Source organism: Larus michahellis, chromosome 11 (genome assembly GCF_964199755.1).
Source record: "Larus michahellis chromosome 11, bLarMic1.1, whole genome shotgun sequence".
Classification (NCBI taxonomy): domain Eukaryota; kingdom Metazoa; phylum Chordata; class Aves; order Charadriiformes; family Laridae; genus Larus; species Larus michahellis.
In genome coordinates this window covers 9,189,636-9,202,685 of record NC_133906.1, presented here as the reverse complement: position 1 = coordinate 9,202,685, position 13,050 = coordinate 9,189,636, and the positions used below count along the sequence as shown (strand labels likewise).

Here is a 13,050-nt window from a genome sequence, read left to right as displayed (position 1 = left end):
ATGTAGGTCCTGAGCCATGGCAGCATCCGCTTCGGAGGAGGGATGGCAGCATCCTCACCCAGGAGGAGGGGTACCAGGGGAGAGCATTATAAAGCTGCAGAGCCAGCTGGGGTGCAGAGCCCAGGTCTTGCTTGCTTTTGTTTCTGGTTGTTCCAGCTTTCTCTGTCCTCAAGGGTCAGGGACGCTTTTCCTCTGTGTTGCAAACTCTCCAGGTAAATGAACCTATTGGACCGTTTTGTTATAATCCACCACACAACAGAAGTAACAGATTGTAGGTCCAGCTGTAGTGTTATTTAAGCCATGCGAATTTGGATTCTTTCTTTCTTTTAACTGAAATAACTATTTTTGGTTACAGCCTAGAAGCTACTTAGAGAGGGACTGTCTTCCACTTCTTTCATGACCTGACATAGCAGGGACTCCATCGCTATAGAGCTTTTAGGGGCTATTTCGCTGAAGATCATAAGCAATCCTTCCTTCATGCCCCTTCTTAAAAGGACCCTCTCTTAATTATATGCCATTTCTGAACGGTTGCCAGAAACGGTTGCCCAGCTGTCAGGGCAAAATGCATGGCAGAATGGGTCTGCAGAAGCTGTGATGAGAAAACATAAAATTAATTATTGACTTTGAATTCAGGAACGTCTACAGGTCTTCCAGATTTGCTTAAACAGAACCTGTCTGGCCCTTTTCCGTATAAACTCAGTCCCCTCGCACATTCAGGTAAATTTGTTATCTATTTTTGATGATAAGCGTGGCCTACCAGACAGAGGGGTGGCCTCTGAAAACATGAGTTTGCCACTCGCAGATGACAACAGGAAAACCAATCCTCTGCCTCCATTTTTATCCTCTCAACAACACACCAAGTCATGACCATATTGCATTTATTACTATAAAAACACTTCACATTTTGTAATAAAATGAAAAAGAAATTGCATCTTCTTTAAGTTCAAAGGAAACAGGCCATTTAATGTAAAAAAATAGCTGTGAATCTCAAAGACTTGATCTTGTCACCCAAGGTCCGTTCCCAGCTAGTGAGCAAACATTTGAGCAATCTCACACTCCATTAACAATAATCTCAGCTATGCCTAATTCCCTTCCTTTTGTACATCATACAAAAAAAATCTCCTTCTGAATTGTTTTACAGCTGACAATTAATACTTTAACAATTACAGTTCTATATGTGCTCTTGCTCTGGCTACCAGAAACCCCAGTAGCAGATACGCTATTCGATTTTGCCCGAGTTGCTTTAAAGTAACATCTTGAATACTCTAGTGACAGTAATTATTATAACACACATAAGTTAAATTAGTATTTGCTAAATAGGTTATTAAACAGATCACACACTGACAAGCAGTAAATAACTAAATTAATATAGCATGTATAAAAAAGGCTAAAAACCTACTTAAATCAGAACCAGTGGTAGATACAGAAAAGTTCAGATGGCTTGAATTTAAAACGTAGCTAACATTTCACCCCACATTGTGAAGAAAAACTTGGGAAATGGTCTTATTAGTCAACATTTCTATAAGAAATACCAAAGTCAACTTTCATTGCATTGCAATAGTGATGATGGTGACATTTTATGTTGGTTTTTTTTTTTTTTCCTGCATCTTGTTGCCCCGAGATACTGAAAAGTATGAATGTATGATGCATATTTTGGCCATTCTATACCATGTAATTACTGCAATGTGATTAGTGACCTTCATATATTGCTTGTCAAAATCTCCGTTAATGAGATCTCCATCAACTATTAAATGTAACCACCTGTGGGGAGGAGCATGATTTATACTTGATTGAATGCAACAATATTATATAATAATATACGGAATGGAAGGAAGAAACAGAATTTCTAGATGAAAAAGCAGGAACAACTTCAGAATTCTAGAACATAAATCCTTGAATTTGACTTGCTATATCTGTCTGCTTTTGTAGGTATGAAGACGTAGACTCCACGTATCCCTGAGTTATCCTGTCAGTTCTCGTAGTCCAGTATTTGCATCCTTCTACTTCATAAACTCATTTGTCCTTTTCTTAACAGTATCAGGTCAAACCGCAGCCTGCATAAAAATACTGAGCTTACCATTCAGGGAAAACAGACTATAGACCTGACGGTGTAATATGTATAAAGTCCATATATTAGAAACCAGAATATTCTCTGTTTTCTTTCCAATGCTGTTATTCTGCAAATACCTTTAGTACCAGGAGGTAACATTTTTTTTTCCAGGCAGAACTGTGATTTTCAAGTTAGTAAGGTCTTTTTAAGACTTTGATTGTAAAAACCAGAGTGTGATGTGTTACTCTAAGACTTGGCTTCATATAGAACGGCTCCTCTTTCTATTACCTCAATAGCATAATAACATTGAAACATCACTATTACTGTGAAATAAAAATATTTCTTGTTGAAAGGAAGTAATTGTACGTTTCTCAGCAACTGTGTGATGCTCATATAACATTCCTCAAACGAGACAAAACCAGGAAGATCAAGAAGTCATGCAACGACAAACCCAAACTATATATGCACTTAGGGAAAGTTGCGCGTTAGAGATGTTACTGCAGTGCTCCAGCAGGTTTGTAACTCCACGTGCCTCTCTCTCCTTTTGTAGTAAGCATCATGGTTAGGTATAAATAGACTTTTTATTATCCCTATGGTAGCCTTCTCCACAGCTCCAGCGGGCTGTGGATCCCATTTCTAAATGTTTCTTCAGAGTGTCACTGCACTCACAGATCGCCGATGGCTTCCATGGTTAAAACTGTGAGCATTACCTTCAGTCAGTTTGCCACCGTCCTGCCCATGAGTTGTTACCCTGCTGGGTACAAGGGGGTAGTGGCCAGAGAAAGGTCCTGCTGAAGAGTCTGTAGCAGTAGATTCCTCCTCTGCCCACCTATTAAAGAAATAGTAGCCGTCTTCGGGTGTTTGTTTCCTGAAAGGATTCACTTCAGAGGCAGAAAGTCCCTGACTTTCTGCGTCCCCATGAGACACAGCTGCTGCTGCTGGATGTAAAAATGGTGACACGCATAAGTGGCTGATGTTTTGCTCTAGGTCATCATTAGATACAGGTGATGCACCAGAAGTAGTTTGCTTTCTTGATCTCAATTTCTGGATTTCCAGATCCTGTTGTCCTTTAGGAAGCTTATCTAGTTGCTGTGCTTTCAGAATCAGAGATGCTCCAAAGGTTCCTCGTAGAGCAAAAATAACAAACCTGATGAAAGAAGAAGAGAATGGATTGTCTTACCGGTGGGTTCCTTCCATAATCGGCATCACATAACACAAATCCAGTTGCTAATTTTCCATTGCTCTACAGGCATCTGGTAGACACCTTGTACCTGGTAGATGAAAGTGGACTCCTGAATATTAATACAACATGTAACTATACACATCTTGACCTGTATAGAGTCAACTACATGTACATAAATACTAAATAAATGATAATAGAACCATTTGATTGCTGAACAGTACAAGAAAGATACACAGAACCTCACCAAGAGATGCAGCATTTGAGGAGATTGAGATTGCGGTTATACTGCTAAAAAAGGCTAAAGAAGGGATCTTAATTTGGTAGATAACATAAACCCAGAAATCAAAAAACCTCAGCTTGTGGATTTGCTCAGGAACCAGTAAAAAAAATATAATTGTCCTACCTGCCCTTTGCCCGACAATGAACTTATGTAACTATAGACTGCATGCAGTGAGGGGGCACAAGCCCTCTGTCCATGTCATGCCAGTTTTTTCTGAAAACCAAAGTCTCTTTCAAAGCATCTTTCTAATAGGATTTGACCTTTACGTACATGGCCTCAATACACATTTTAAAACAAACGTGGGGACTCTTTGAAATTGCATTAATAAAGCTGTCGTCTTCACATCCTGCTGCTAAACATATGCATAAATAACAAGATTAAAAAGCCCAACAAACTAGACTGAGTAAAGAAAGGGCTTTTAAGGTGATGGATTACTCAGGCCTATCTGCATAAGTAGGAGCGGGTAGACATGTATTTGGTGTGCCTATGCTCGGGCTGATCAACCTCATAGCACCTGGGAACCGTGCAGTTGCCAGTTACAGTTGGGCAGCTAAGGGCACAACTACAGAGGGCCCAGGTTCGTCTCTGCAGATCTGGTGCGGATCATATTGTCCTCTGTCTGTCCTCTCAAGTTGTCCTCTGCATCTTCTGTGCAAGTTGTGTGTGGAGGAAGGAGGAGGACCTTCTGACCAGGAAGGAGGACAGAGAAGGGAAGGAAAACTGTGTCTCACATCCCATGTGCTGCTTTCACTTGCTCCTGCCCTTCCCACAGCCCTGCAGGGTGTGAGACTCAAATACCTGTGGGGCCTCTGCAGGGCTTCCTGGCAGACCACTCTGTCTTCCATGGCTGGAGAAATACATCTGGTTTGTATGTTGAAATCCCCTTCCCTTGCCAATGAATGAACATGAAATTCAGATCCCTTTCTTCTTCTTAGACTCAAGGGTTTTAGTACCTAACGCTGTGCAGTTTGTGTCCCAAAAAAATGTTCAGAGGCAGTTTTGAGATGCAGCTGCAGAGACGATGCACTGGCAGAGGGTGGGCCGGGGAAAGCCTGGGGGCAGGCAGGGCACAGGCGAGCCCCGCAGAGCGCCCCAGTGTCTCAGGAATGTCACCTAGCACAGGCGGCAGTAGCAAGAGGAAGAACTAAAGAGAACAAGGATTTTAACAAAGCTTCTTACAAAGAGACCAGAATCTCAAGGCTCCTACTGGTTTCTGAAGGAGATAGGGAGCAGGCAGCGTGGTGAGATGAGCCAACTGAAACTTAAAATTAAGTGCATTTTAACAAAGGGTGGTTTCACCACTGCTGTGATATGCTGACACAGCTAAGTTGTAGCAGAAACTAGGGGCTGGATATTCTGTGAACTGAGGACTCTGTCGAAAATAATCTGGGGTACCTACATGAAGAAACAGCAGTTCTCCAACTCTGAAGATATCAAGATACAAATCTTTAAGCTCAGTATCCTGCTGAGGCAGCAACACGTTTAACCTTGCTGAATGCCCAAGCTGGAGATACGAGCTCTCTAATCACGTGTTTGATGTAGCTCATAGAAAGCTCAGGGTCAAAAATGACACTGTGAATGAGGGCTGATAGGAAAACGAAAATCACACAGGACCAAAACAGACTGGAAAAGGATGCCCTGCCTAGAAGACATGAGACCTTACTGAACTATGTGTTGTTTATCCTGACCTGAAGTTATATAATGTAACATGAAATCACAAGGGCATCTCAACTCAAATGGGGAAATAATAATAATAATTTGAAGAAAAATATTTAGTCTTAGACAAAGTTAGGTCTCAGATTCTAATGCCTTAAAGAACTTACAAAACCAGATGCTAAAAATATTTTCCTGATTCTTTCAATATTGGTGTGCTGCACCACTGCTTGACAATTAGGATGAGGAGAGCAGCAACGAAGTCAAACCAATTTTTTTTCATTGTCCAAGCAGGAAGAAAAATTTTAAGTAAGTGGTGCAACTCGGACAAAGCATATCTACGTAAGGAATGATTAAGGTATGAAGCATCAAAAGTAGTAAGGTTACCATATACATATATGGGAACAGAATCATTACGTTTTTCGAACCAGATTTTTTCAGCAACCTATCAGAAAAATTATCCCTCTGCAAATATTATTCAGCCTCAGCTAAAGCTATCTTGGACATACCTGATCTTTGCACAGGGGAAAACTAAGATTCTGGATGCAGAAAATTATTTGATATAGAATAGAATATAGAATAGAAACAGGTTCTTAAATTTGGCTTAGTAATGCGTTGCGTAACATACTAAAGAAATAGAATACATTTTGTAACTCTCAAAGCATATAGGAATATTTCAAAGACTTGCTTTCTAGTCTTGATCAGCTCAACAACATTTTGTTTGTAATAGTGAACAACTATGTAGCAGATTTGTACCGGTAAACTTTGAAGCACCCCAGAAAGGAAGGTTTTCCTGATGGGAGAACAAAAGCAGTAGATATATAGTGACTTATCTAGGGCTACGTAACTGAATAAATGAATGGTTCGTGAACTGGAAAGTCGAACCTGGGCATGTGACTTCCACACTGATCACCCATCCCTGTGCAACACATGTGCCCGACATCTCTCATTTCTATATACAACATTATTGTTATTTCACTTAAATGCCTACACATCCACAAAACGAAAATTGAGAGGAAAAAAGTGCATCATCCAAACCTTGGCAAGAGTGCGATGACTGGGGTAACAAGGCACAGTAAGTAGAAGGTGGGGTCTGAAAGCTGTTTCTCCATAATCCAGTAGGGGCTGGTGGGAGGGTTGCAGATCACGCAGGCGGCGTTGTAGATCAGAGAGAAGACGAAGTAAAACACCACGCTGCCCATCATCGTTACCAAGTGGAACAGGGTCTGTAAGCAGAATTGCAGGAAAAGACAGTGATGCTGGTGAGACTGACTCTGAATGTAAGACAGGAGGATAGAAAGAGGGATTAGAAAGAACGTATCCAACAGGTCCCTGTTACTGAAAAGTGCAGCAGGAGAAATACCTAGGAATTAACTTACAAAACAACAGTGACAGGGAATACAGTTCTTTAAGAAACATGTCCTCATATAATGATGTACCAATTGTGTACTGTCCTGTCCAAAGGCACAGTAGAAGCAAATTCTGTCACTGTGCACGTGAAGATCTTATCCTGAGGCAAATAATCAATTCTGGCACATCGGGAAATCTCAGTGCATCTGTTACTTACTTTTTGTGACCCAGAATTCAGGTAAATGACTCTGAAAGACAATGCCAGGTCTACACAGTATGCTATGTTCAGAAAAGAAAAATAGTCACGTGAACAGGACAGGTCAAACACATACCCACGTGTTCATTTCTAGAGCCTGGTGCAAGAGAATGGTCAGGAGGGAGATGGTATTGATGGGGTTTCCAAAGGAAAACACATCTATGTCAGAGTCCTTGTACGTCTAGAAAACAGGCAGATAGGCTGTGAGGAACCTGACTATTCGGAAGTGAATTTTTCTATTTTTTAAGAAGGATGGAAGAACGAGAATATTAATGACGCCGGTACTTACCAAATAGGGGACAAAGAAGCAAATGAGGCTCTGATAGAAGGCATCCAACATTGTAATAATAAAAGTTGACAGGTTGTATATCTGCAGGAGTTTATAGATAACAGTCATTATGATGGGACACACATCCCTAGTCTGATCTGCAGACATAGTTGCTGTCAGTTTTTGTTCCATTCAGACTATTGATTATAGCTAACTGGTCTCCCTTCATGAGTAAACGCCTCTTGAGCAGCTGATTTACACCATCTCTGAACAGGCATTTTCTCTGTATTAACTAAAGAAAGACCTTAGGAAGACTAGGTAGTAAACTAAGGGTCTTAAACGCTCAATGTCATGAATACCCCATCCCCACCCCCACCCCCCCCAACCCCATTCCTTGAATTCTTTTTCAAATACAGCTCTTCCTAAACCTATAGAATTGGTCAAAAATTGCCAAAGCAACAACAATGACCTCTTCAAAATGGTAAATAACATGCATTTCGCACATATGTAAGGTCCAAGAGCTTCTAAGAAAAGGGATGGAAAATCCTTCAGAGAGAATCCTCAGATTCTGCACTCCCTTGCGTAGGTTTCTCAAAACATCATTAAACATGATATGAACGACCAGTGACCATCAGTGCTAAAAATCACGGTCCAGGATAAAAAAAGCAGGTATTAGGAGAAAAAGAAGGAGAGAGAAGAATTCTTAAGTACCCTGCAATTTTGTGATTTAAAACTAAGGTCACTTCAATTTTTGCTCCTTAATATTTTCATAATTTCCTATTAAAATTGTTAAGGCAATTTGGGAATAAGTGCTACTGCACTGTATGTATATGCAAAACCAGGTATGTATGTCTGTACATGTGCACTCCTCGCAAACATACAGAGATCAGACTGGTTCTCTAAACAGGACAGGCAGATTGAGGTAAAAACATAACATACTTCTTGCATATTTTCTGAGGGTTATGAATACTGACTATTCAAAGTAAAAGAAGTAAACAAATGAAAGTTCATCTCTGGAATAGCCTAGGCACCGTACTGTGACAAAATCCTTTGTGTATTAAAAGGTGTATTTCTGAACCTGAGAGTAGAAAAACTGTCGGTCTGTTTATTGATTTAAGGGTTTGCATTTTCTTGTCACTTTTTGCTGTAATCTTTTTAACAAGCTTTTCTTCTTCAGTAGGTTGAGACTGTTCAAATCCGAGCAGGGACCAGCTAAGCTACTTTACCCTCATTCGTCACATTTCTCATCCTATTTTATTTATTTCTCCCTATGCCTTCACTGAGAAATTTTCTATATATATGGTGTGCACATACATACATACATACAGACACACACACACGCGTGTGCACACTTGCTCCATCATCTCTTCTTCAGATCAGAAAGACCAAACACAGGGCTGATTCACTAGCACATCACCTTACTTAGTACAGTGCGGCATGCTGGTACCAAACTGGATTGCTCCATATATTTAATGGCAGAATAAACCTTCCCATTTACATCTTCTAACTCTGACCAAGTAACCCAGCCTCGCTTCCAGGAAGCAACTTCAATCATACGTTCCTTACCAGTTCTTCTGACAGCTACAATCATACCTTCTCTTAGCGGACATCAGTAAACTAGAAACCATAAATGGATCATTTCATTCCAAGTAAGTCTAAACTTGTCTTCCCTCCCCCCTCACAAAACCAAAAAGCCTGTGGTCCTTCGGCTTATTGAGCAGTTATTTCAGCAACCAAGACATACCTCTGAATTTTGTCCATTTTTGTACAACTCCGGCAAACCTAAAAGTGTTTCTGCAGAAACATCTTTATCCAGGACTCCAAAGACAAGAGGGGGCACCGAGGTGAAGAAGAGATTGAAAAAAATCATCTGCCAGTAGTCTATCATTGTGCTGCCTGAGAACCCACAGAAGAACTGGTACCAGAAGAGCAGATTGACGTAGCTCTGTGGAGAAGAAAATACAAACATGATATTCTGTTAGAAGCTGAACTGTGGGTCCCCACATGCACAGAAGCACATCCGTCGTGCTGATGTGATTTCATTTCTCTTTGGGTTGTGGGAGTCGTGAAGCTGCACTTTTCCTGTGGCCACCCCTTTATGTCCTCTGTTCCCTACTATTACAGCTGCTCTGGGCCCTTTAGTTTGCAATGCATACACCGTCTACGTGTCTCTTCGTTCCTTCCACCTATGAGGTTTGTGTAGTACATTGGTTATTAACAGAGTCTCCCAAGAACACATAATTTTGGTTAAAGGTACCGTCAGTAGACAGCTCTGCACTTTATTCCATAAAGCAGTGTATCTTAAAGGAACTACTTCACACCAATCCACGGTGATACAGCTTTTTAAAAGCCATTAGGTTTCTTTAAGAAAATATCAGAGAATAATTAAGTAAACTGTTCACATCTCTGAGCACCAGATTTTAAAATCCTTTTACAAACTGGTTGTCCATGCAGAGTCAAAGGCCTCCTGTTCCCTAATGGCACTGGGGAGATAATAGGACAGCAGCATCCCAGTCTGGAGAGCTGTTTCACGCTGCAAGGAAATATCCTTTGAACTCAAAAAGGATGCCCAATCAAGAAAAAAAAAGTTTCCATTTCCACTATAAATTTTAACACTTATAAGAAGTAATCCTTATTCAAAATTATTAAAAAAAATCCTCCAACAGATACTTTGAATTCTAAGTAAATACTCTTTCATGCTCAGAGTGTATTTCATGTCAAATAGACTTGTTTGCACAGTCTTGTAGAAACTGTATTACTATCAGGTTTTTCCACTTTACATTATTCTTCAATGCACAGCTCATTTGCATATACATTAAATTTTTAATAAAAATGCCAGATATGACTGCATCATTATTTGCAAGTGGTTCCTATCAAACTAAATGCAAAAATTCCGAGGTTTCACAGGCAACCAATTCTTAGTGCAGAGTCATCTTCTATATTCTAGCACTAATAATCCGCTCTTCCTTATGCAAATTTTATTTTGAGGCTCATGGGTATTATTAATAAAGTTTCTTGAACTACCATATAAAAGTTACTAAGCCTCGAGTCCTTTTTCCCTCAGGAATAATGTGCTTTCAAAATACATCTAGAATCCATATTTTTCTCAACGCTTTATGTGGCACATTTCTAAGAAGGAGGTAGCATACTATAAACTTGCAAAGTAAAGAAACAGGAACGGTAGCTTCATTCAAAGTAAGAGAGTATAACCTGCAAAAAAAACCCCCAAAACAAACGCCCTCCGAGCCCTGGACTTAACCCTTGCTAGGATGAAAACTTCCAGAATTTTAATAATCTTACCACATTTTTGTAGAAAAAGTAAATCACCATCTTTGCCAGGCGAGCATAACACCAATGTCCGTGGACAAGAAGCAGTTTTTTGAGATGCTTAAATCGGGATATTGCAAAGTCACTAGCCATCACAGCCTTTGGTAAAAAGAATAGAAGTTAATTTACAAATATCTTTTTCCCACCCAATATGATGAAATATGAACACGGACACTGAAATTATTTCCTACTATTGAATATTGTAGAAAAAAACCCAACACCTTGAGAAAATAGTTGGAAATTTCTATCTCTGCAGATCTTTCCATCTTAGGAGGATAAGGAAGGGAGTTATGTGGGAAAGAATTTGGGGCAGAAAACACTGAAAGAGAATCAACAAAACTTGGAAATACTATAGCAGAGATGATTCAGAAACCAGATGCTAACCTAACACTGGACAGGCATCTGCTGATTTTCCAGGCTTATGAGCAAACACACATTTGTCCATGCATGCTAATTGTTGGCTCCAAATGCTCTTTTTTGGCTGGACCCATAATTATGAACTGCATATTAATTTATGACAGTAATGATGCCAACTTGCATTTTAAGTTTGACACTCAAGAGTATACGGCTGCTATGAAACTTATTAAGCAGCAAGAGACCACGTAACAAAAGAGGAAAGGAAATAAAGTGAAGGGATACCTGCATGCCTTCTTGGCCAGATATTCCAATTCCAACATCAGCTGCTTGAATCATACTTACATCATTTGCACCATCACCTAGAATAGGAAGACAAGAGGGAACAATAAAGGTGCAAGAAAGGGTACTTAATACAAAATGCCTCTATCAAAACAAGAAAAAAACCCCAGCTATGCTGATAAACAAAGCCTACTGTGTACTACAATACATCTTAATTAGCGTAACAGATACTCAGCATCAAGCAATCATGACCTCTAGGCTCTGATCTTGGTTGGAACATCCTCCTTCCCAGCAGACCTAGATCCACCAGGGCTAAGCACGACATTGGGACCTGCTGGGTGGTGGCCTGGACACCCCATTACCATCTATATCTGCATCACTTTGTATGTTTCTGCTTGGTGAACTCCATATGCTCAGCAACATGCTTTGCAGCACCCTATTCACTGAATTCTCCAAAGTACATCATAAATTTTATTGCAGTTGACAATGTATCAAACCAATTTCAGGAGTTATTCTGCTCATTTCAACTTGCAGCAACATGTTAAATACATAACCAAATTTCCATGGAAAGAACAGCCATGGTTGCTGCCTGGAGTGTGGAGATTGTGAATAAGGTTGGCTGGTGAAGCAAAACAAATGAAGCAGAAGGCTGAAAACTTATATTTTGAACTCTAAGGCAAAGCAAGAAATTTTAAAATACATCAGACTCTTCTGGTTGGCAAGGAATTTAGTGGGATCACTTACCAAAAGTGGAGCAGGAAACTCAAAGCGTTTCACATTATTTGGAGGTAGATAGCAAATGAGTCAGCGCTTAATACCGCTCTGGGGATAACTGTGTTTTTACCAGCTGGGAAAATCTGACAGCAAAAGGGCTTTATGAAAAGACAAACCAGTGACTACTATTGATGGCTTTCCATGCCCAAAAGCGAGGGCATTCTGGAGGGAATGCGTACACACGTTTGCACTGGTGTGCCTGAAAGGGACTGCTGGGAGATTCTGAATTTGGAGTGCCTTCATCTTGTTTAAATGGGGGCCAGATTTGCTTAGTGAAAGCTGAAGGAGGACTTTCATATCGCTTTTGATCAAGAAACACTATTCAATACTATTTTCCCGCTGTATCTATCTGAGGCACAAGAAATAGCTCATAAAATATATTCCATACGTTCCTATAACTCATAAAGAAAGAACCTGCTTCCCATTTCTCCCATGAGATTCAGAATGGAAGTACCTATCGACAGGGTCATCACTTTAAGCTGCCTCCGGACGAGCTTGACCACCATGCTCTTCTGGAGAGGGGTGGAACGGCAGCACAGCACCGAGCGGCAGTGCTTCGTCAGCGCCAGGAACTTCTCCTCCAGACCCCCCTGGAAGATGATGTTCAGCGTCCGTCCGTCAATCACCAGTCCGAATTCGGGACTGGGGGCCTCAGAGGCTGAGAAAGATGTTGGGATAAGGCCAAAAAATTTCCTCTGTGGTTTTTCAACCTTGTAATTCTTCCTCACCTCTTCCAAGGTTAAATTCAAGAGAGATTCACAAGTTTCCTGTGAGAAAACAGAAGTGGTTCTAGAAATAGTTATCTCCATCTCCCTTTACAGCACAGCACCTTACAAAGCGTATGTAAAATCATGCCAGTGAGTTTAAGCCTATCAGATAAACATTAGGGAAAACTGACTGGGAAATGCAATCATTCATCAGACTATTTCAATGATGTCATCAAATCCTTCAGTGAAAACGCTGTGCATCTTTGCAGCTAGTTACCTGTAGCAAGGAATTATTTTAAAAGAAAAGGAGGACATATTTGTATTTACAATGATGAGAGTTCCAAAATTTTTTTTAAAATTCCTTTATTTCTAAAGGAAATTTTAAAAATGTAGTTCTGATATGAATGATGTGAGATAGCGCAACATTTGCTTCCCTCAGAAATAAACTGCGGTAGAGAGACAGAGGTCCAGATTTTCAAAATTACCCAGTAACTTTGAAAGTTTGGCCTTTTCTAAGTCACAAATCAGCTGTGTGTCACAGCTGGAGACAGAAATAAACTTCATAT

The 13,050-nt window shown here is 40.3% G+C and overlaps 1 protein-coding gene across 3 annotated transcripts in view; it reads right to left on the bottom strand.

Annotated features, from left to right (window-relative positions):
* Window positions 1-1,078: 1,078 nt before the first annotated feature.
* The window catches only part of ATP10B (ATPase phospholipid transporting 10B (putative)), a 54,677-nt gene continuing 42,705 nt past the window's right edge, over window positions 1,079-13,050 (bottom strand). For all 3 annotated transcript variants that reach the window (XM_074603601.1, XM_074603600.1, XM_074603599.1), the window contains 8 exons: window positions 12,232-12,544; window positions 11,007-11,083; window positions 10,341-10,466; window positions 8,785-8,985; window positions 7,062-7,142; window positions 6,849-6,953; window positions 6,205-6,392; window positions 1,079-3,197 (listed from right to left, as the gene is read on the bottom strand). In XM_074603601.1, the coding sequence (XP_074459702.1) occupies window positions 2,699-3,197; window positions 6,205-6,392; window positions 6,849-6,953; window positions 7,062-7,142; window positions 8,785-8,985; window positions 10,341-10,466; window positions 11,007-11,083; window positions 12,232-12,544 (1,590 nt within the window). In that variant the 3' untranslated portion in view covers window positions 1,079-2,698. The remainder of the gene's footprint in view (window positions 3,198-6,204; window positions 6,393-6,848; window positions 6,954-7,061; window positions 7,143-8,784; window positions 8,986-10,340; window positions 10,467-11,006; window positions 11,084-12,231; window positions 12,545-13,050) is intronic.